Here is a 22,541-nt window from a genome sequence, read left to right as displayed (position 1 = left end):
CTTTCAAGTCAACTTTCGAGTCATTGTGTTAGTCACACAGGCTCAGAGCAGGGTATGTTACGGCCAAAGAACTAGTTGTTGAATATTGCAGCCCAAGCTGCTCTTATAAACATCAGGATAGTATAAAAGAACCACCACAGCAGTATGTGTGTGTGTGCATGGTGGGGAACATGCCTTCTGAGCTTGTTTTTAATTTATATGACACTGGACGTGTCCCTTTATAGTAAGGTTTACATTCCACTATAGCACAGTGTAAACAAATCACACGTCTTCACACCCAGCAATCATAACATTACCTAAAAGGCCACTCAGTGAGCAGCAGAGGAGTCACATGCACTCTCATCACTGTGCTGTGAGAGCAGACACACCTGCTACACTGGAAAGTGTCTACATTTTAACGTGCTTGTCATAGCTAAAATCTTTTACGATTTCTCTGCATACAATACTGTGTAAACGTCACCCATCATTTGTTTAATATTCTTTTTTAAGCCTCAGGGAAAAAAACAGAAAACATATTTAATAGAAAATTACACAATTACACAATGAATTATCCTCAACAACTCAGAAGACTTACACAGGAACATCAAATATCACTTTCAAAATTTCAGTATTTAGTTTGTGCACCATTTGCCTTAATTACATCTTTTGTTTTACTTTTTTCAGAAGACTTGCTTTTAGTTTCTCAAAGAAGTCTGCAGGGATATTTTTCCACACAAGTTCTCTCCTAGTTGGTTGCATTTTCTGCTTCTTAAACAAAATCAATGATGTTGAGGTCTGGATTCTGGGGTGGTCAGTCCATTGTTCTGAGAACATCAGTAGCTTCTTTGCTTAATTTTTCAAGTTTTCTTTTCTCAGTAGGGGCAACATGACAGCAAAACATCTCTTCAGACCCAAAGAGTCTAGTTGTCTTCTCACAGTGGAAGGATGGACAGAAACACCTGTGGATTTTTTTCAGATCTGAATCAAGAGCAGAGCTTGATTTTCTTCTCTCTCAAAGATGAAAGCTTTTTAAAGTGCTGTTTATCCAATGGTGACAGCAAAAACATTATGATTGCTCACAGATGAGGCAGATAATAGTGTAACCTTGATTATTTCATTACAATGGTGCATGTCAACGTCTGGGATATATTAGATGGAAGGTGAACAGTTGATTCTCGTGGTCATTGTGTTGGATGTGGGAGAAACAGGCAGGTGCAAAGACCTGAGTGCTTTGACAAGGGTGAAATCATTCACTTGACTGGGTCAGAACATTTCTGAAATAGCAAGGCTTGTAGGTGGTTTTGATCAGCAGTGTTGAGTACCCACCAACAGTGGTCTGAGGACGGAAAAACCACAAACTGTTGACAGAGTTGCAAGTGTAACAAAGGCTATCCCATCTGGTCCGAACCAAAAAGAAAGGCTACTGTAGCACAAGTCTCAAAATGTAATGATGGTTACAAGAAGAATGTGTTACAACACAGGGTATGCATTGCACTCTGTGTAGCTCCAGCATATTAGGCAGGTGGTACTAATGGTTTAGCTCATGTATATGTATCACCTACATATAAGCCCATTAAAATGTAGGCAGTGCACTGTAGAACATATGCATTATACATTTTAATTCCAAAATGTTTTGTATTTGTAAAAAAAACTTAAATCATAATTTTTGAAAACACAATTTCTGTAAAGGTGCTTTCAATAATAATATTGCATTGATATTTCTTGTATGTGTGAAGCCCACTGCCAACATAAATTAAATTAAAAAAAACACTTTTAAAGTTGTCTATTTTTTAAATTACTACAGCGTACAAAATAAAGTCATTTCAAACTCTTGCCTGGGTCACTTTAATTCAACTGATATCTTAAAACATACATATCATTATTCAGGGTTTTCAATAAGCAGGTCTGACATGTAATCAGATCATCTAGGGAGAAGGAGGGCCTGGATCTCTCACTACCTCACTAGGGCGGGGGAGTCATTGTGGACAGTGCGTCAGCCCTGCCATCAGGGAACACACAGCTCATTCAGCTTTGTATGTTTCAAATGTTTTAACAAAAAGATGAGCAAAACATTTTTGGCAATATTCAAACACATATGGAGAGCATTACATCTCACAGTGCTGTGAGGGAGCAGGCTAGTAATAGAGCAGTGAACAGGCTAAAGAGCTTGAATGTGGCGATGGGACCAGTGTGACACAAACACAAGTAAATCCCTCAGTCAGCAAAAAATGCACACATTCAGAAGGTAATGCTCCAATAGTTATACTCTAATAGTTATCTAAATTTTAAGTGCAGAGAATATGAGAATCATTGTGGTGAATAGAAACTCATTCCTTTATAACACAGCTATTTCATTTTTGTTACTGTGACAAATTATAGCAATATGCTGTCTGGGCTTATCATGGATATCATCTTAACTTAAGGAACACTGGATGACTGCATGTCTCATTAAAAAGAAACATTAGTGATAATTAATTTAACTGAAAGCAGCACTAAATGGAGTAGAGCATGCAGTATTTCAGTATGTGGAAATTTGAATAACTATAATTGTACTCAGTATTCAATAGCATTTTTAAATATTATTGGTCTATTTCATCTTTTACAATTTAACAGAAAAACTAAATATAATGCATATCATGAGTATTTTGAAATGTTTAAAATATATTGTCATACATATTTGTCATTTTGCCCCACCCCTACATTGGAGTGCAACAGGGATTCAAGTAGGTATTATGTTCACAAACTGCTCTGAACCACTATCATTACTGTTTACATGTGTGAAAGCATTGGAGTGTCACCAAAGTCTCTGTATTTGCGAGAGATTGCGATGTGTAGCCCTGGAAGTGTATACCCTATAATTGTACATAAAACAGTTGTTAATCGATGACTGTAACCAACAACCTACATAGTCATTGTTATGGTTTGACAAGTTCCTTTTTGGCTAAATAATACATTTGGTCTTTAACTGCCATTGAAGCAAGTTATGTTAACACAACAGCAGAAGTTTAAAATATTGCAGGTATCAATTATTTCTTAAAGTCTACTGTTTACATCAGGTTAAACCCAAACTTTTTATGTGAACTAACCTACAAGCTCATTAAACCCAAAAGTAAAACTGATGTAGCTGCTCTTGTGGTGGGTTATTTTTGCATAACTTGCCTGGGACTACAGGTGTGTGGCTAAAATCAGCTGAATATTATAAGCTGCCTTGTAGGCTGAAACTGGTCTGGACCAACACTGGGCCCCACTGAATTCACTGTTCTTGTGATTTTATGGTAACGATGGCATTTACATATTTGATTACACAGCCTACATCACATTAACTCCATCCACTCACCTTGAAGTTACAAGCAGTGTTTCAGCCAGCAGCCAACCATAAAAGATTTAATTTACTGATATCCGTCTCAAAGGCAGAGTAGCAAAACCAGCCTGTTTAATTCTAAAGGAAGTTAGAAAATGGTGTTCTAAGAATGCAGGATCTTGAAGCTCATCCATGCTGTGAACCTTCTAAGCTGGAGTATGGACAAAGGAAAATGGGAATCCATAGACTGCAATCAGCACCAAACACAACAGAAAACCAAATGTAGCCCAATAAGAAGACAAAGACTTCAATATTTTACATACTTTCAAATTTATTTATAACAATGACTTGCAAATTAATCGTTTCCAAACTCCTAAATGTATGTGTGAGTGCATGTCTAGTGTCTGGTCTGTTTTACTGTTTTTCTAATTAAAACTAGTCAAATAGGGATATACCTTTTCAAACCTCATCAAATATCATAAAGAACAGTACTCTGGGTAGCCATGCCACAGTCGCCTCAGCCACCGCAGAAACCTATCTTTGCTGATCAGAGTTTTCGATCATTTATTTTGCTCCAATCCCCCCCCCTTGCGCTTGTTCCTCTCTTCTTTTCTTCATTCTCACTTAATCCTCACCATCTTCCTCCTCTCCTTGGTCACCATCATTCAACAGGGCAGCATACTTACTGGCTGAACTGAATTTCTGCAGTGACCAAAAAAAACCAGAAACCTTCACATTAGATTTTTTGTACTATGAAGACATTGGGTGCTTTAAACCAACTGTACTAGTGCATAGCTAACAACAAAAAGTGCAGGCTTAGAAAGCAGACAATTGGATGAACAGTCAGTCATTTAAACTCAATCAACTTAGGGTAAGCTGTTCACTTCATTAATCAATAGTGACAGGGACCATATAATTCCCCCACTTCAGACAATTACATCTCCAAATTGCAGATGTGTTGACGTCTTACATATCGTGGACTGCAGCATGAGGATTCGGTAAGACTTCTTTCACTGTGATTAGGTATAGGTATGCAGTAAAAGGAAGGAGATAAGACATGTCTTTGGAAGAGTGGTTTGGTTGTGCTCAGGGACTCACCGGTGGTGCAGTCTCCTCATATTTCTTTGGCTCTGGTGCTGGTCTGGACTCTTTCTCTCGCTTAATTTCTTTCCTGACAATCAAAAACACCAACAAGTGAAAAATCAAGGCCAGCATGGAACACACTTGACTTTCAGCACTATGATGTCAACCATGCCACGTGCCTTATGCCGAGATCAGAATACACAAATTCCGCCTGACTTTGACACTGTCTTGACTTTGTTGCAGTTAACGAAATTCCAGCACTGGATCTGAATATGAGCTTCAGGAACAAGGAATGGGTCTTGTAGTGTAACATAATTGACGAACAGTGATGTGGTATCTGGGACGCCCAATGAAACTCCAACAAAAAAAGTCTAGCATGTCAGAATTTTTTTGTATGTTCCTGCCTAGCTTGCTTCTCCGACGACATGTTCTTTGACATTGACCAAAAGGATATTTGAGTCTGGTGAGTCTGGTGCATCTGGTGCACATGTTCTCTTTGTAAGACAGACAGCCCACTGTCCTAAGAAGGGGTCCACAATCACTTTTTCTTTCATTACTTTTCCTTTTCAGAACACAAAACCACAAGCATCACACCCAATGCCTCTGTAGCCATTACTGACAGTTCTTGCCCCTCCTTCCTGACAGCCTATAAAGTTGCGCAAGGATGTGAATGATGATTAGTCAACGTCAAACATATAGTGTTGCCAGTCTCCGCACATGGCAAGAATTTATGCAATATATGATTGCCTAATATGACATAGTGACCATTGTGAAAAATAAACTATAGACTGATCCCAGCATGACCAAGAACATCATATAGAAGGAAAAAAATTCTAAGCACACCTGTCTGTGGGTTCTCGTCGCCCATCTCTGTTAGGTCCATCTCTGTTGGGTCCATCTCCTCGACCCCAACCTCCTCCTCTTCCAGCCCCTCCCCCTCTTCCCTGCGACACGCCTCTCTCCTTGCCTATACCATCCATGCGATTTTCATCTAAATACAGAAAAGGACTGTAATAAAGTATCTGTCTGTTGTTTGAAATATACAGTTCTGTGCATCATAAACCTTCTTACCTCTGCCAGATACTGGGTCCTCTGCCAACTCCGAAGAGCTGTGGATGGAAAATGTAGTGTCATTCACTTAGTAGTATTTGTCTACACCGTTCCATTCTGCATTTCTGTATTGTTTGTTACAAAAACCTTTAAATATGCTGTTATGGTTAAATACTTAACATGTATTCCCTTACTGTATGACCGCATGTCTCACCTGCTCTGTTTAAGAGCACTACTACCGGTAGGACCAGCTGAAGGTCCAGTACTTGAGCTGCCCCCTACGCTCCGTTTAGCCCATGCATTCTCCTTAGGGGGAGGAGCTGGCATCGCTTTCAGTGGGAGAGCTCCAAGATCGGAGGACGACAGTGGGTGGGAGCCTGGGGAAGCAGGTGCATCCTCTTGGCCACTGAACACTTCATTCTCTGACTGTTCACTCTGGTGACGTTTAGAACCTACTCAAAAGGATAATAAAATATATATTGTGAGCTTTATTTACTACATACCTAAAATACACAGGTTGAAAACCTTGGTTCTGGAATCTCCATGCTCTGCATATTTTGCTTGCTCTAGCACACCTGATTCAGCTAATCATCTAAATAACAGGCCCTTCTTAGGTGGAATAGGTACATTTGTGTTGGGAAACCACTGATATCTACAATTACTTTGTTGTATGCCATGGACTCATGTCTGGAAAACTTGAGAATATTACCTCCAGGATCTGTGGAGTCACTTGCTGTGCGTTCTTGCTCACTGGCTGTCACCTCACTGCGCCAGCTGGGGTCCCTGTGCAGAGTGCAAGAAGTGTGAATCCCTCACAACTCTTAGCGTCTCACTTTTCCTCATCTCCCTTTCACTATTGCCGGTTTCTCTTTTTTGCCATCTTGTAGACTGACATTTAACTGAGAAAACCATCGGAATTCTTTAAGTTAACTCGATTTCTATTGTTAGTGCCTACCCAGCCCCTTGCTATTAAACACCAACATAATTATTAGCACCAATTTTGTTGACTCATCATTCCCCCACTTGTTCTCCCTCACCGATCTCGTGGTCGTCTTTCTGGAGGTCTGCTTTTGTCCTCCTCCAGCTGTCTCTGCAGTCGCTCCTGTTCCTTCTTCAACCTCTCTTCTACTTCACGCTCCTTGGCAGCTGTATCCACAGGTTTGGCAGCTCCAAATATGGAGGCAGATCGGCTGGGGTTGGCCGTGACGGTTTGGGGCGAGGTGGCACCACTTGGCTCCTCCTCTTTTGGGATGCTGCGTGGTTTCAGGTTCAGTTTGGGTCTCTGTAGAGGGCCTGTAAACACAATATATTACTATATAGACAAATCCCATCACCAGTACAAATATGGTAAAAAGGCCAAACTGTACTACTCCCATCTGTGAAGAGCTCATGTGAAGACAAAGTATCTTTATAAAATGAAATTCTTCAATCTTTCGACAGAAACAAACATTCTCTGAACACCAGCATATTGTACCTCTCTCCTCACGTCGCTCACTGCGGTCTTCATCTCGCCTGTCATCAAAGTCACGTCTGAAGCCACTACCAAACGCCCAGCGACCTCCACCGCGAGATTCATAACCTAAGAATCATACAACATGAAAATTTTAATGACAGATCAGACATACCCTGTTATGGGGGTCTCGCGGGGGGGATGTCCAAATAACAGCCTACTAATAACAGACAAAATCGGGACAATCTGCCCTGTTTATTTTTGGAGCACCCTTCCCTGTTGGACAAATACTAACCTCCACGGTCATAGTCTCTGCTGCCTCGGTCATCATAACGATCCCTGCGGTCTCGGTCGTCATAGCGATCCCTACGGTCCCGGTCATCGTAGCGATCCCTGCGGTCCCGGTCGTCGTAGCGATCTCTACCACCATAGCGATCATCACGCCATGGACCATCCCTGTGTCGATCAGACTCATACCGGTCACGTGACTCTGAATAAAGGAGACATCAAAGCGTTACAAAAAGGTTGCCATGGTGACCCAACACATTCCACAATTGCATATATAAACTGAGTTAGAGCAAAGCTGCAGATTTCGCATATACACATGAGAAATGTAGAACAGAAGAGACTTACTCTCCCCATAATCATCATTTCTTCGTGGTCCATCATCCTGCTCCGCGCTGGGCCGAGCTCTCCAATCAGAATCCGTCTTATCAGGGCCACTGTCACCTCCTCTGCCCCGATCCCGTCCCGACATCATACCACCATCTCTCTCTGCAAGGACAATAGAACTGTTAATTTGCATAAGACACAGCAGTGTTGACCACATGAGGATGTAAGAAAAGATGAAAGGTCTCAGGTCATGAAATATGGGATTGTGGTTTCTGAAGAGGGCGAGAGCGTGTGTGAGTGGAATTTGGTATTAGGATGTTTAGAGTATTTCATATCAAAAACCTTCAATGCTGTCAGAAAAATAACCGTAAAACAAACTGTTTGAGGTGGCATGCCAACATCAGATTCACTTACCTTTGTCATTGGACTGATCTGCAATATCTACTCGAATTCTCCTGTTCCCAAGGTTCTACATAAATACCATAAATAAACAGTTAACAGTAATGCACAAGCTGCTATGTAAAAAAAATTTAACCAAGCTAAATCTAACTGTACCTCTTCATTTAAGGTAAGGGCACGAAGGAGTGAGTCGACATCGTCGAACTCAGCGTAGCCGAAGCCCTTTAGCCTCTCTGGATTACTCGGCTCCCTTGGCAACCTCACTGCACTGATCTGAGAGCAAAACAAACACACATTTACTACCTCAGTTTCAGCACTAATTCACACTCTACACTACAACACTGCATAAAATAGACACCATTTTTTCAATAACATGCAAGGTGACAGTAGCAGAATCCAGAAGTGTAAAAATTAATATCTTTATCACAGTTTAGAAAGCATTCATTCTGTTCAGCATTCTCTCATATATAAATAACAGTTTTCACAATCATAAAGCACCATATACACACATACATTTTTATTTATGAAATGTCCGAAAGCATGATTCTGAACAAGTACTGAAAACTCAAAGAGGTTTTGCATGTTACAGCACGCTGCCTAGAACTAGCCTCAACTCCCTCATAAAGATCACAAACCGCCTTCTCACCGCCAGGCCTCTGAAGAAATCTTTAATGGACTCTTCACTGACGTCATAGGGCAGGTTACCAAGGAAGGCGGTGTAGGGGGGGCTGCGGGGCAGACGTGAGCGGTCAATGTTCGGCTCCCGGGCTGCACGAGGAGCTGTTGGCAGGAGGGAGCGATCGATGGGTGGTGCACGATGTGCGTCTTCCTCTGTATGCCAGGAAGTAGACACTGGGGATGGGAGAAGGGAGAGAGAGAGGGAAGGAGGGAGGGAAGGTGAGAGAGAGTTTTACAGGAGGCAGAATCTACAGATTTTTTTTTAAAAACCCTCTGCTGAAAATGCATCATAATAAAATAAAGAATGTTTTAAATCTTGTCCTCATCTAAGCATTTACTGGCATCTTAACCACTGCTCACCTTCTCCATCAAAGTCATCAGTCTCATCTGCCCAACTGGTTGCTTTCACAGGTGGGTAATAGTGTGGCGCAGAACTTCCAGTATCCTCCGCAAGGAAGTCAGTGAGAGTTAGAGTCTTGCCCTTCTTATTCTTCTTCTTAGCTGGAGAAAGAAGAAAATAAAAATGGAGTGAAAACGAAGTCACTTCCAATTAAACAGGAACACACCAAGTGCATTCATTAACGACAAAATAAAATGTCTTAGCAAAACTACTCACAGTATATTTTCATGCATGTATATATAGTTGTTAAACAATAGCCAAAATTAAGTTAGCCTTGTGTAATACAGCCGATCCATATGGGCACAAAGATAAACAGCCAGTGTGGTTGGACTACCATAGATAAGAGACCTACAATCTATAGGCCTCTGCTCAAAAACTACATGCCTAACATGCAAAACAAACAATATGGAAAACTACTCCCAAAAACTGAATGAAGACTTTAACGCTATGTGTCAAGTTCCACAGCTTTATTTTATGAAAGTGAGCTGTGTAACAATAAACAATAAATTCAAAGCAACTTCCCAAGCATTTAAATGCAAGTTTTCCCTCCTCAGTCAATAAAAGGATTATTCTATTTTTAAAATGTGCTTTGCTTTTGATAACAAATAAAGGACATCAAATAGCTAGAACAACCTTTGAGAAGGCTAAATATCACCATGTGCTAAACAAAGTTAAAGGCAAAATAGTATCACAAGCATTTAATAACACAAATCTATGTATTATTTGGCTTGGTGAACAGCTCCCGGTAAGAAAGTGTTTTTAAAGCACTCGCAGAACAGTGCATGCTACAAATTCCATAGTAAAAAGGTTACTCCACCTTTTTTTTTAAGCTAAACGGTTAAAATGTAAACAGTCATTCAGACTGGTCTGGAGTGAAATACTCCACTCAAGAGAAACTTGCTGAGTCAGAATTGATCAGGGTTAGTGATAGGAACCCAACGTCTGAAGAGTTTAATGCCCCTGAAGACTCTCTCTGAAAGTTATCACAGGAAATGTGCTGAACGATGTCTCAAACGCTGTTTTATTATAGCTTTTTGATAAAAGTGTGGCTAAACTGTATTTGCATCTATTTAATTAATTCATTGCAGAGAGGTGCATGTAGGGCACTGTAAAACAAAATGTCCCCAAAAGAAAACTTTCAGATTCATGACTGTTTTGCCATTATGAGCACTGCACACAAAACGCATAAGACTCGTGTAGGTTATTAGTAGATTTGGACAGTAAATAAAATCGCTATATTCGTAATGTAGTTAGTTAATGTAGTTGGTTGGTTAGTGTAGCGGTTAACACCTCTGCCTTCTACGCTGTAGATTAGGGTTCAATCCCCCACCTGGGTAAACACCCTACACTGTACCAATAAGAGTCCTTGGGCAAGATTCCTAACACCACCTTCGCCTACTTGTGTAAAATGATCAAATTGTAAGTCGCTCTGGATAAGAGCGTCAGCCAAATGCTGTAAATGTAGTTAGTTAACATGACATGGCGACCCCTGGTTCCCATCACCCCCACTGTAATGAAATCAGCGTCTGTTAGTTTCTCTTCAATGATCCACTTCACGTCAAACAACTCCGAGTGACTCTGTTTACATCTCAGGGACAGAAATACTGTGATTTAAAAAAAAAATATTAATGGAATTCTCATTTAAGCTTCTCTGACAACTTGTTTCTAAAGCCATCCACCATTAGACCGCGCCATGCCCGTTAAAAGCACGTGGAGAAGGTAGTCCCGCCTACCGGAACTTCACGCGCATGCGCGATACGTAGAGGTCCCTGCCGTAGCACAGCGCTATATACCTTATATATGGTCCGTAACGGCACATATCACAATATTTCACACATTAGACGGGATTATGTACTGAACAAACACCATAAAACGTCTCAAAAGTCACTAAGAAGACCCAGTTCGTCTATAAGGCCCCCTGAGTGCCGCCGCAGCGCGGAGCAGATGACTCCACAGCTAACAGGCTAACCGACTGGCCGCCCGAGCCGCCTGTACAGCACCACCTGAGGGGCTTTTATCCAACGCATCGCGTGCTGTGTTTAAAACGGCTGATGCTGATTCGGGTACACTATAGCAATATTCTAACACAGCGTTTAATGTGGGACCCGTCCCTCTGCAAAAACACTCGACACAGACCGCAAGTCCACATTGAGCTCACCTGATGCCGCCATGTTGGAAAAGCTGCACGTCGCCGAAACCCGGATGAACGCGTCACTATGGCGCGTGGCATGGGAGCTACAGCGCGCGCTTCATTTCTACGGTAAAAGACAAACAGTGTGAGCGGCTGAGGTGTCCACACTGAAACACGCACGACCGAGGCAGGGGTCAGTTCAGCCCAGAGCAACAGAGTGAAACCTTTCTCGCTCTGAGCTCTAGTGTGACGCGCATGCAGCACAAATCACCGACACAGTGAATAACTACACGGACTCGGCTCGCTGTACAAAAAAGCTTTTGCTGCAGCTGTTGTGTCTTTCAGAACTGGTGAGCTCCAACACGATATACTCCTGGGGTGCCCAGTGTTAGTGGTGGGCCTAGGGCCAAAAAGACAGAACAATAAAAACATACTTCACAATGAAATTTCAAAAGAAAAAATAATAATGCTCTCTCTCTCTCTCTCTCTCTCTCTCTCTCTCTCTCTCTCTCTCTCTCTCTCAGACACACACACACATATACATATATATATATATATATATATATATATATATATATATATCGTTTTTTTTTCACAGACGACTCTTTCAGGCCCCCAAACAAAGGCAGATTGAAGTAAAAAAAAATCACAAGAATTAACAAGGCACACTGGGAAAAATGCCACAAATAAAACCTGAGGGACAAAAATACAACAAAAAGTAGGTCTGGGGATATTGGAGGGCAAAGCTGGAATGTTCCAAGCAGAGGGGTCAAGAGGTCCTGTGATTTTCAGCTACATAAAATCTGCCACTGTATCAATAATAATAATAGTTAAAAACTATTGGGCAACTAATAATAATTAAAAACTATTGAGCAACTAATAATAATTAAAAACTATTGAGCAACTCTGCTGCACTGACTTTAATAAGCTGTAAATCTGACAAGAGAGAAACTTGAATGCACAGATCTACAGAACTCTCCAGTACGCTTACAAACTAGTCTATTTGTTTATATGTAGACATCCAAAGACATGATAGTGCATTCATGTCAAAGTGAAGGTAAAGGTAAATATGCGTAAAACATTTTAAACAGTTCCTTACTTTGTTTTGCACTATACTGCTTATAAAGTACACACATTTATTCTGAAGTATTCTCCCAGACTTTTTTGTGTGATTTTTTTAATGCTGAAGTCACAGCCCACTGGTGGCTGACACGCCACCCTTCACACACTCCACTTAACTTGTGGAGAAGCTTGAATGATAGTGAAATGGCGCCACAACCTGTAGAAAGCCTGCAAGCGTGCTTTATGGTCTTATTACGTTTAGGACTGCTTCATTGCTCACTAGTAACAGCCTCCTACACTGCATTTATATTGCCAATGTCTAAAGCCTCTGTATTGTTGGTGGAGAATTCCTGTGTTTATAGCTGTCATTAAAATGCAGAGATTTTAAATTTGTTGCTACAGAAACTATATCAGAAGTTACTATGGCTGGCAAAAATACTGTATGAAATAAAAATAAAATGAAAATGAATCATGATTTTATTTCTCTTCTGGTTTGAATAACTGGAAGCCTATGGTCAGACAGCTACAGTGGGTTACAGCTGAGAGACGGTCAGTGTGTTTTATATTATTAATTTTCACCTACATTCTGAAAATTCTCAAACTGAAAGCAGGTGAATGAGAATTTAATGCAACTAAAAAGAGATCTCGAAAACTAAAATCAATAATTAAAACTAATTTTAAAAGTAAGAATCACAATAATAAAATAAAAAAAAATGAATAATAAAAGTTGAGAAAAGAAAGAACTGCAGAGTTTTGTTAACACTGAAGCTTTTGGTGTTTCGTATGTGTGTTCAACTCAGCAACACTTTGTGTCCGAGTTCTTTCCTTTGTCTGACCTGAAATTCTTAGCTTGATCTGCATGCCGCTACCTGTTAGCAGAAAAGACTATTATTAATTGTTGTGGCATAGTCCAGCAAATGATAATATAGAAACTATAAATTCACTTGTAACAGAGCAGTGAGGGCAGGTTCATGCTTCTTTCTTCATTATGCAGTAACCAGGTCATAACCATATAAATAAATGAAACAATAATCTATTTAGGCTTTGAGTACAGTTTTAAAACATATGTGCAAATGTCTTGACAGCTCAACTCAAGTTATTCTGAATGAAGCCATATTTCTATAAGCACAAATACACTAACAGGCAGAAATATGTGAGCTTTCTTTCAGGGACACCCATGCTTATTTCAACGTGACAGTACCAAGCCACATTCTGCTCGTAATAAGGCTGTGTAGTGAGAGAGTGCAGGTGTTAGACTCGTGTTCCTGCAGTCCAGACCTGCATCCCACAGAAAATGTGTCTTACTAAGCTCAAAATGTGACAATAAAGATCCTGTATGTTTGCACAGCTGAAGATATGTAGAGAACAGAAGAATGACAAATCCTCAAATTCTCTTTCAAAACTGGATCTGTTTGGATCTTCAATCTCCAGATGCTTATTAAGTGTTGTTAAAAGGAAAGCTGATATAATACAGTGGTAAACATATTCCTATCACACCTTTTTTGAATGTGGCAGACATCAAGTCTGTAGGGTAAAACATCAACTATCATGTGTTTGTGTTATACAAGTAAAACAAAATGTATGAATCACTGATTTCATTTTTTTATTAACATTTCACACACTGTTCCAACTTTTTTAGAACTGTATTTGTATGAGCTATGGGTTTTTTAACAACCATCCTATGACCACCTCAGATGATGGTGGAGGGAAATATTCCCTCTGCCTGTTCCATAAACCACACCAGTGGCCACAACGCCCTCCACCCTAATTCTGTGCGGCTGCCGTTTTTGTCACACCTCTGCAAAATGCCGCCAGTACTGTGATACTGCACTCCAGTTATTTTTATGGATGTATGTATTTTTTATGCCTTGGCATTACAGACAGTTATTGACTTCCTTATAAATGCTTAGCCACTATTTGCCACATATTGGAGCTCATTCCCTTATCCTTTATTTTACACCTCTGATGATTCACTGATGAAGTCACACAGGGTTTGCTGAGTCATAGCAGTCATATTTATGCTCAGACACTAGTGGCCAGGCTAGTGAGAACCAAGAGGGACCTAGTTGAGAACACAATCTGAACACAACAGAATTCAGCAAACAATAGCAAGATTGTTATTCTGGTATCTACCAAGCTGGGCTTGTTCATTGTTGCAGGTGGGAGTTGTACACAAATTCCTGAAATATGACACACTTAGGTTTTATGAATCTCAAGAATCACAAAACAGCACTACACGGAAGAGGATTCTGTAATTCTGTGAAGGGATTGGTGGAAACAGGAAATATTTAAGCTAAAACAGTTCAGTGCTGTGCAAAAGTCCGAGACCACCCTTTCATTTATTTAATTTTCAGTCATAACAGCTGTTGAGTACAAGTTATTCATTTTTCAGTGTCAGAAAGCATTTATTTAACAGAAAATTACACAGATGTCTCAACAACTAAACATAATATCATTGTTTTAGTATATAGTGTCTCCGTTTGCCTTTCACTATCAGTTTTTTAAACTTTTTTGCAAGGGGATTTTAAAAGTAAAGAGTGGACAAATTCAATATAAATAGATTTAAAAATGGGAGGCTTTTGTGTAAGTTTCCTGCCCTTTTCTGACACTGAAAAATGAATAACTTAACAGCTGTTTTGACTGGCAGTTGAATAAACAAAATGATGGCCTTTGACTTTTGCACATAACTGTAACACTAATAATAATAATAATAAAAATAATAATAATAATACGAAGAAGAAGAAGAAGAAGAAGAAGAAGAAGGAAGATAAGGAAAGGTGTTTTTGAACAGCAGGCATTTCTAGAATGTAAAACAAGTTCCCAACTCAGCTCCCCCTGTAACATCAAGACAACTGCACACAAACATTACTTCTGAAAACAGTCCCTTGAAGATATTGAGTTTTTAAATTGGGAAACACATCTTGGAATATTCCCTCAAATACATAGACAATGAGATAGCATGGTCTGGATGTTTAATGTCTCCATTAAGACGTCAGCACTACGCTTATCAAGTGTTTCCAGGAAAAAAACGATTTTTCTCTCGTTTTCCTTTCTCAAACACCTGAAATTCTTGTCTGGCAGGTAATCATATAACATGTGCTTATCTTACAAATACTGCCACTGAAATGGACTTACAAAACGTATTGGCTGAACAAAGGAGGGCAGGTGTACTGGCTCTGAGAGACTGAGACACAACACTGAAAAAAAGAGGAGGAGGAAGAGAACATAATAAGCAGTGAGCTGTTCAGAAGTTTGACAAAAGCAGTGGGCAGACAAGCAAAGAGACTGAGAGAATATAAGGGAGCGTGACAGGGAAGAAAGAAAAACACTCAGCTCCTGAGACATACTGCAGACATGTGGAGGTCAGAGTGTGTGGTCTTGGTCCTCGTCTTGTGTGTGAGAGGTAAGAGATCTATGATATCAGTCTTCATTGATTACCTCTGTTTATCAAAGTTAGATGACCATGACGCTGAAGCAGCAGCAAAGGGAAGAATATAGAATAAAAATGTAGAATTGTTATGCCTTGATATTGATAATTGTTATGTAAAAGTTATGAAGTTGAATTATCTGAAATCTAATTTGAATGTGTGTGTAAAGCTGTAGAACCACATACATTTAAATCTAATTCAGTTTTTACAGAAATCTGATCCTATTTTTGACTTGCAGTCATTTCAAATTCAGGTGATCAAATTCAGATTTGATTAAAATTCAAATTCATATTCTGTAACAGTCATTGGCATTATAAAAAAAAATAGCATTTTTAAAATTTATTTATTTATTTTTTTAGATTTCTACATAATTTAAACACGGCAGCTGCCCATCACATTGTATACGAATTTCATGGTAATTGAACCAATAAAATGGAATAACATCTCTTTAACTTAACCTAAATTAAAAGTGAGCAACTTTTTTGACCTCTCCTGTAGAGTAACTACAATGATGGTGTCCAGGTCCAGAAAAACAAACAAGTACAGATTCAATCACCATTTCAGCTGATCAGTCAAAAAATATTTCTATGCTTTTTCATTAAATAGCCTTAATAGACTTGTGAATTTCAGCAAAGCACCAATATGAAGTCAGAAGGTAAAGAAGTGAAACATGTTTAGCCAGCAAATTAAAGAAATTACAAAGTATAACACTTTTATGGTACTTTTCATTTTGCCTAGTCATGTTCTGTTCATTTTGATCAAACATCTGCCTGAGAAATATTGGCAATGATAAAGCCTAAAGCAAAGAAATAACCATATTCTTAGTTTCTAGGAGTAAAAATCAGTGCCTGCAGGAAACATATAGTCAGTGGTGGTAAATGAATGTGTTTAGGTAATCTGAGCTTCATGGGAAAATGAAATGGTAACCGAAGTGGAAATTTGATCGAATGGAAATTTCAAAGGAGTAGTTAAAAAAATCAAATTTACGCTGTCGGACAAAACAAGTTTGGTGTTCAATCTTTGCTTCTTAAGTTTCAGGGCGGAGTTATGTGGTTAATATAATATTCTACATCATCCAAAAGATTTTAATCCCTCAGACAAAAGTCCTCAGAGCAGTTGTATAGTTCTACATTATTAGAAACTGTTCAACACAAACCTCATTCATTTTCCATATGTAAGGTCTACTTGTCTAGGTCTTCTACTGACCTAAGAGACCCATCAATCAGGTTTAGAATGCTGCCGTCTTCACTTGTTCACACTATAGCAAAACTGAGATGGTGCTGTAACACAGTATTAGCAGTCACCCATGTAGACAAGTCCAAATGTAAATGTGACTGACTTTATTGTAACGTAAATCACTTTAACGTGACCCCTTATAAAGGCAGAGCTTTTACAATAGGGTGGCCAGGTTAGACCAATAAAATTAAGCTGAGCTACATTTAACACAAACCTGTTCCACATCAGATTCACCTCAGATGAATCTAACCTGAAAACACCTAGTAAGTGCTAAAAAGTAATACAGCACAAATGATTATCGGAGAGTACAGAACTCTATTGTGTTGCTTATTATCGTTTTGCCCCATCTCAGCTGAACAATGTCATCTTCAGATTCGCCCATTGTGGTCAATCTATGATGATTAGGTTTGGGTTTTTATGTTTGCTGAGTTGTTTTTCCCTGTCTTTGTTGATTTCAGCTGTTTAATTTTATCTGTGTAATGTTATATCATTTTCTTTCTGGTGAGCAGACACATCTTTTATTGTCTTTATAGGTGTTTTAGTGTTTGTTGTGTTTATGTGAATCCAGAATACTAGTTGATGACATTGCGGGACATTGTTGTGTTTGAAAGTCATATCCATCAAACAGGCCTAAAATGTATTTTTGCCTGCAACACTGCAGCAGAGTAGCTCTGTGCTGATTGTTTTGAGCACAGGGTGAGCAGACTCTTACATCAGATTGGTAACAGAATGAACCTGTAAGCATAACTGTTCACACATGGTAGGTAGTACAACTTGTTTGACTGCTTTATTGATGATTGCTGTCTGTCTCTCTTGGTATAACCAGGGTGGCCAAAGCTTCACGCTGTGGTAGCACTGACTACTCTTTGGTCTGGAGATTAATTTTATTATAACTTAATTTTTAGCATTTTATGGTCATTTTAAGTCAGAGTTTAGCTCAATATTATCTAAAACCTCATCCATTCTTTTGCAAACTACATACACAATATCCATTTTTATTTTCTTCCTAATAATTATCTGAAACCAGTAAAGCCACACCTCTACATTTGGAACCACCATTGATTCTAAAATGTTGAATAGTAGTGCTTAAGAGAATGTAAGTCGGGTGTGCCTAATTTCAGTCCTTCAGTGTCCAGCATAGTTTTCCTGCTTACACACTTGATTCAATTTATCTGTTGATCACGAGGGTCAGTGCATGTGTTTGAATAAGGGGATTGGCAAACTCTACCGGCCTTCCAGGATCAGAATTGTGCACTCCTGACGTAGGGTGTTTGAGTAGGCATTGCTGCAGCCATCTATTGTCCTCCCTTACTCCCTTACTGCATGAGATTATATTTCTTAACTATGTTCCAGTGCGACTGCATTCCAATTATTTTCCTCTCCTGTACTGATGCAAATAGAAATTCAGCAAATACATAGATAATGTGCACTGAAACATGCTTTAAAATACCATATTTACTTTTGTTCTCTGTAAAGGATTTATTTTCACTTAGAAAATCAAAAACCATGTAATCTGACTGGCACATCCAAACTTTTTCATATGATTGTATACCTCAAACCAGAGTACCAATGTTCTAGATATAGCACAATGCACATTAATTATGCTGTCTTTATTCAATCTTGATATCAGTGTTTCTTGATATCAGCTTAACTCCCAGCATCTCATGTTTGCTGTTTGCTCTCTCCTCTTGCAGGGTCTCTTGCACAGCAGAATGGTATGTGGCTCTTCTCTTGTTCTATCTTTTCTCAATAAATAAAATAGAACATACAAATAGCCATTGTATTTACTTACATGGATCTCTCTCTCTCTTTCTTAGTATGTGGTCGCCCACCGTTAAACCCTCGTATTGTGGGTGGGCAGGCTGCATCTCCAGGGGCCTGGCCGTGGCAGGTTAGTTTACAGAGATCTGCTTTTGGCCATTTCTGTGGAGGATCCCTTATCAACAAAGACTGGGTTATGACAGCAGCACACTGTTTCTCCAGGTAAAGACTGCACACACGCACATCTGACTGCCTATATATTCTATATTGACACCCCTCTGAGAAGCATCTAGACATATGACTGAGCTACTCTTTGGTTGCCAATGGGACGTGGTAAATTGCCCCTAAGTGTGAGCGTGGGTGTGAATGTGTATATCTGTTTGTCCTGTGACTGGCAAACTGTTCAGTGTCTTTCCACCCGATGACAGCTGGGATAGGCCCCAGCACCTACCGCGACCCAGAAGGAAAAGTGGCTTAGAAGTGTGTTTGTGTGAGTGTGTGTGTGTGGTGTGTGTGTGTGTGTGTGTGTGTGTTCTCTTGGGTTTTTTCTCTTATTTTTCTTTCTGTCTATCTGCAGCACGAACGTTGCTGGTTTGGAAGTACACTTGGGGAAACAGACTCTGGAGGGCTCTAACCATCATCAGGTCATCAGGAGGGTCACACAGGTGATTCGTCACCCCAAATATGATAGCAACACCAACGACAACGACATCACCCTGCTGCGCATGGACGCATCTGTCACCTTCACCAACTACATCATGCCTGTGTGCCTGGCTGCCACGGGCAGCACCTTCCCTGCTGGCACCAAAAGCTGGATAACAGGCTGGGGAGATATCGCTTCTGGAGGTAAATTGCATACACTACCACTCAGAAGTTTATTCAGTATTTCAATTAACCTCTTAAAATCCCAGGCTTATTACATACTAAGGCTTATTATTCAGTAACTACAGAGATCTCAATACAAACTAGCTGAGCTATTCTTAGATTATAGAAGTGTGTAATAAAACTCTGGGCTTGCTGTTGGGGTTAATGGTTTTTTTAAAGAAGTTCATGTTACATACTGCAATTATCCGTTTACTGTAATTTATTTCCTCGTTTTCCTTTATATTTGATCACCACTTTTCATATACAAGCATGTATATGCTATACATTTTATTATAGCTTTGTCACCAAACCTGATCCTGCAGATCTTAGGACTCTAGCTTTAGTCATCTGCCTCCAGCTAATTAACATCTTAATAAGTCTGTGATGTTTTCTGCAGGTTAGAACTGAACTTTGTAGGTCTGCTGGTCATTGTCTGGACACATCTAAATTCTCTAGCTTTTTTACAACTTCTTTCCCTGGGAAAGGTGTAGTTGGAATGTATGTGATGCAAATGTTGATTCAAAAAGTCGGTTGCACATAAATAAAATATGCTAAATTAGCACAGTTGCCCTCTTTCAGCTTACTTCTTTTTGGCAAGAATTGTGTTCATGTAATGAATTTTATTCATGTGCAATCAAATAGTGGAAAAAATCATTTGAAAACTTTGAAGTTCTGAAGTATTTGCATCATCTTATAATATTTTAATACATGTACATTCAACACAATTGGTTTTATATGATTGAGAATAACATTTTTAAAGCTACTGCATGGAGATTTTCTCATTAACACAAACATGTATTGTACACATATACATAAATTACAAACACACACAAAGCAATTTTTGTCACTATGTGTGTGCCAGACTGAGTCTTTTATCTAAACGTCATGTGGCTCCTCTCGAGTGGAACAGTTAATGTTAGCCTTAAAAAGTGCAGTGTGTAAGATTTAGGAGGGTTTTTCTAAATGGAATATAGTATTGTAGCTTCTGGCTACTGGCTCCCACACTAATGGGCATGAGATGTTTCTCATGCCTTCTTCTTTGCTGACACCACAGTCTACAAAACCATATTTTCATTTGTGTATAATTATCAGTAACTACGAATGATTGTGTTTTTGTTAGCTTAAAATGAGCCCTTGTCTTGTCTACATAAGGAGTGAGAGGGATGGCAGAAAACCTGACTGCCACTTGGAAATGGAAGGGTTTAAGTTGTTTGCAATCTGCAACCTCACCACCACTAAATCTTACACACTGCTCCTTTAAAGTATAATCAATAAACAAAATGTGTTTCTGCAGCATATTAGTCTGAAAATAGTTTCAAAGGCGTAAGCTGCAGACTTTATATTCGCTCTGAAAAATATGGTATATGAAATGTGTGTGTGTGTGTGTGTGTAGTGCCATTGCCTTATCCTGAAGAGCTACAGGAAGCACAAGTGCCCATCGTTGATAGAAAGCAATGTGATAAACAACTGGGCCCTGAAACTGTGACCAATAACATGATCTGTGCTGGATTAAGACAAGGAGGCAAAGACACCTGCCAGGTACACACACCCACGCGTACACACACACACAAATGCACACAAATGCACACATACACATGCTCTCACACACACACACACAGACACACACACAGTGTGTTTCCAAACTTTGTTAGTCCTCCAGTGGGCACTGCCTTTTTCTTGGAGGAACACACTGCGTTTCTTTAAGGCTGCTGGCTGTACTTTTCCCTGTCACAAAGCAAAAACAATGTATCCTGCCAATTAGCTGTGTTTTAGCATCCTGCAAACTGATTATCATTTTGAAATGTTTTAATAAGTTAAAGAGCAAAACTCACAAAAAACATCTTATGCACAACAAGCAGCCATACAGTGTGCATAAAACATGTAACAACACTGCACAAAGGCTGAAGGATTATTTAAATGGGTTATATGAAAAAATAAAGTAGCAGAAGAGAGTCTCTCTAACTCTCACTCACTCTCTCTCTCTTTCTCACTCTCTGTAGGGGGACTCTGGAGGCCCCATGGTGAATAAGAAGGGTACAGTCTGGATTCAATCTGGTATCACTAGCTTTGGTTATGGCTGTGCTGAGCCCAACTCGCCTGGTGTCTACACTCTGGTGTCTCAGTACCAAGGCTGGATTTCCAACATTGTCAAACAAAACCTGCCTGGATTCATCAAGTTTACACCTGCACGTTAAGACACGGTAAGACATTTACACACGCTTTAACATGTACAGGACTGTCGATAAGTCAGACACCATCTTTTATTTATTTAATTTCCAGTCAGATTTATCATTTATTCTAAACAGTGGACTGAAAACACAGCCAACATCTAAGACTAACTTTGGAGGAGTGAAAAAACATCCCTGCAGAGTCCTTTGAAGAAATTAAAGAAAGCAAAGGATATAAACTGTAATAAAGGCAAAGGGTGGGCACACTAAATACGGAAAAATATATATTTAGTTATAGAGGCTTCTGTGTAATTTTCTTTTAAATATATGTTTTTGCTTTTTCCCAAATATGGAAAAGGAATAATGTCTACTGAATGGCTGTTTAAACTTTAAATTAAATAAATGAATGTCTTAGGCTTTTTACAGTACTGTACTGTATCATTAATTTATTCTAACCAACTCTGACACCCACCAACTTTGTTCAGAGGGGGAATTAATGAAGTGTGAGAAGGTAGAGCAGTGGCTGGTTAGATGATGTGTGAGGAGCAGGTCCAGAAACTAGCTGAAAGTTTTGATCACTGACAGTTGATCATTTGGACATGCTAGGAAAATTACTGAGTTTATCATCAAAGCTTATTTTCTGTCTTTCTCTCTGTTTATAATGTCTGCTTGTGTCTTGGCAGGATCAAACACTGGAGTGGGGGAGACAATGATACAGTGGTGCTGAGCTGAAGCTTTAGTCAGCCCAAAAAAACCTTTTATATTATATTTATAGGCACAGAATGATACAACCTTCAACTGCAATGAAGGTCTGAGAATATATTTTTCAGAAAAATTACTTTGATATACATTATTGTATTGAAACTGTGTTGTAATATCGAAATGTAATGTGAGAACGTGAGACAGCATGCTACTCAATGTAATTTAATTAAACACTAT

At 39.4% G+C, this 22,541-nt stretch overlaps 2 protein-coding genes across 2 annotated transcripts; one reads left to right on the top strand and one right to left on the bottom strand.

The window, feature by feature from the left end:
* Positions 1-3,591: 3,591 nt before the first annotated feature.
* Positions 3,592-11,261, bottom strand: eif4bb (eukaryotic translation initiation factor 4Bb). The gene is made up of 15 exons (XM_017720341.2): positions 11,111-11,261; positions 8,913-9,053; positions 8,521-8,726; positions 8,031-8,147; positions 7,890-7,944; positions 7,497-7,637; positions 7,159-7,353; positions 6,888-6,992; positions 6,451-6,706; positions 6,123-6,196; positions 5,628-5,865; positions 5,435-5,472; positions 5,207-5,354; positions 4,379-4,451; positions 3,592-3,982 (listed from the first exon to the last, which is right to left on the bottom strand). Exons 1-15 carry the CDS (start codon positions 11,121-11,123, stop codon positions 3,905-3,907), a joined length of 1,878 nt encoding a protein of 625 aa, XP_017575830.1. The 5' UTR covers positions 11,124-11,261; the 3' UTR covers positions 3,592-3,904.
* A 4,113-nt stretch (positions 11,262-15,374) lies between these two features.
* LOC108440065 (serine protease 27-like) lies at positions 15,375-22,541 on the top strand. Its single transcript, XM_017718783.2, has 7 exons — positions 15,375-15,548; positions 18,504-18,524; positions 18,627-18,792; positions 19,148-19,416; positions 20,828-20,973; positions 21,435-21,635; positions 22,286-22,541. Exons 1-6 carry the CDS (start codon positions 15,500-15,502, stop codon positions 21,627-21,629), a joined length of 846 nt encoding a protein of 281 aa, XP_017574272.1. The 5' UTR covers positions 15,375-15,499; the 3' UTR covers positions 21,630-21,635; positions 22,286-22,541.

The sequence above is a fragment of the Pygocentrus nattereri genome, chromosome 26, assembly GCF_015220715.1.
Source record: "Pygocentrus nattereri isolate fPygNat1 chromosome 26, fPygNat1.pri, whole genome shotgun sequence".
NCBI classification, from domain to species: Eukaryota; Metazoa; Chordata; class Actinopteri; order Characiformes; family Serrasalmidae; genus Pygocentrus; species Pygocentrus nattereri.
The sequence above is the reverse complement of the archived record's forward strand: the minus strand, read 5'-3'. Positions and strand labels throughout refer to the sequence as shown.

Coding starts and splice junctions, on each gene's coding strand:
- eif4bb (XM_017720341.2), bottom strand. Junction 8,727..8,912: donor TGATGACTTTGATGGAGAAG/GTGAGCAGTGGT, acceptor TCCCATCCCCAG/TGTCTACTTCCTGGCATACA. Junction 6,707..6,887: donor TGAGCGACGTGAGGAGAGAG/GTACAATATGCT, acceptor TTGTGTTTACAG/GCCCTCTACAGAGACCCAAA.
- LOC108440065 (XM_017718783.2), top strand. CDS start 15,500: ATGTGGAGGTCAGAGTGTGTGGTCTTGGTCCTCGTCTTGTGTGTGAGA. Junction 18,525..18,626: donor GTCTCTTGCACAGCAGAATG/GTATGTGGCTCT, acceptor TCTCTTTCTTAG/TATGTGGTCGCCCACCGTTA. Junction 19,417..20,827: donor GGGAGATATCGCTTCTGGAG/GTAAATTGCATA, acceptor GTGTGTGTGTAG/TGCCATTGCCTTATCCTGAA.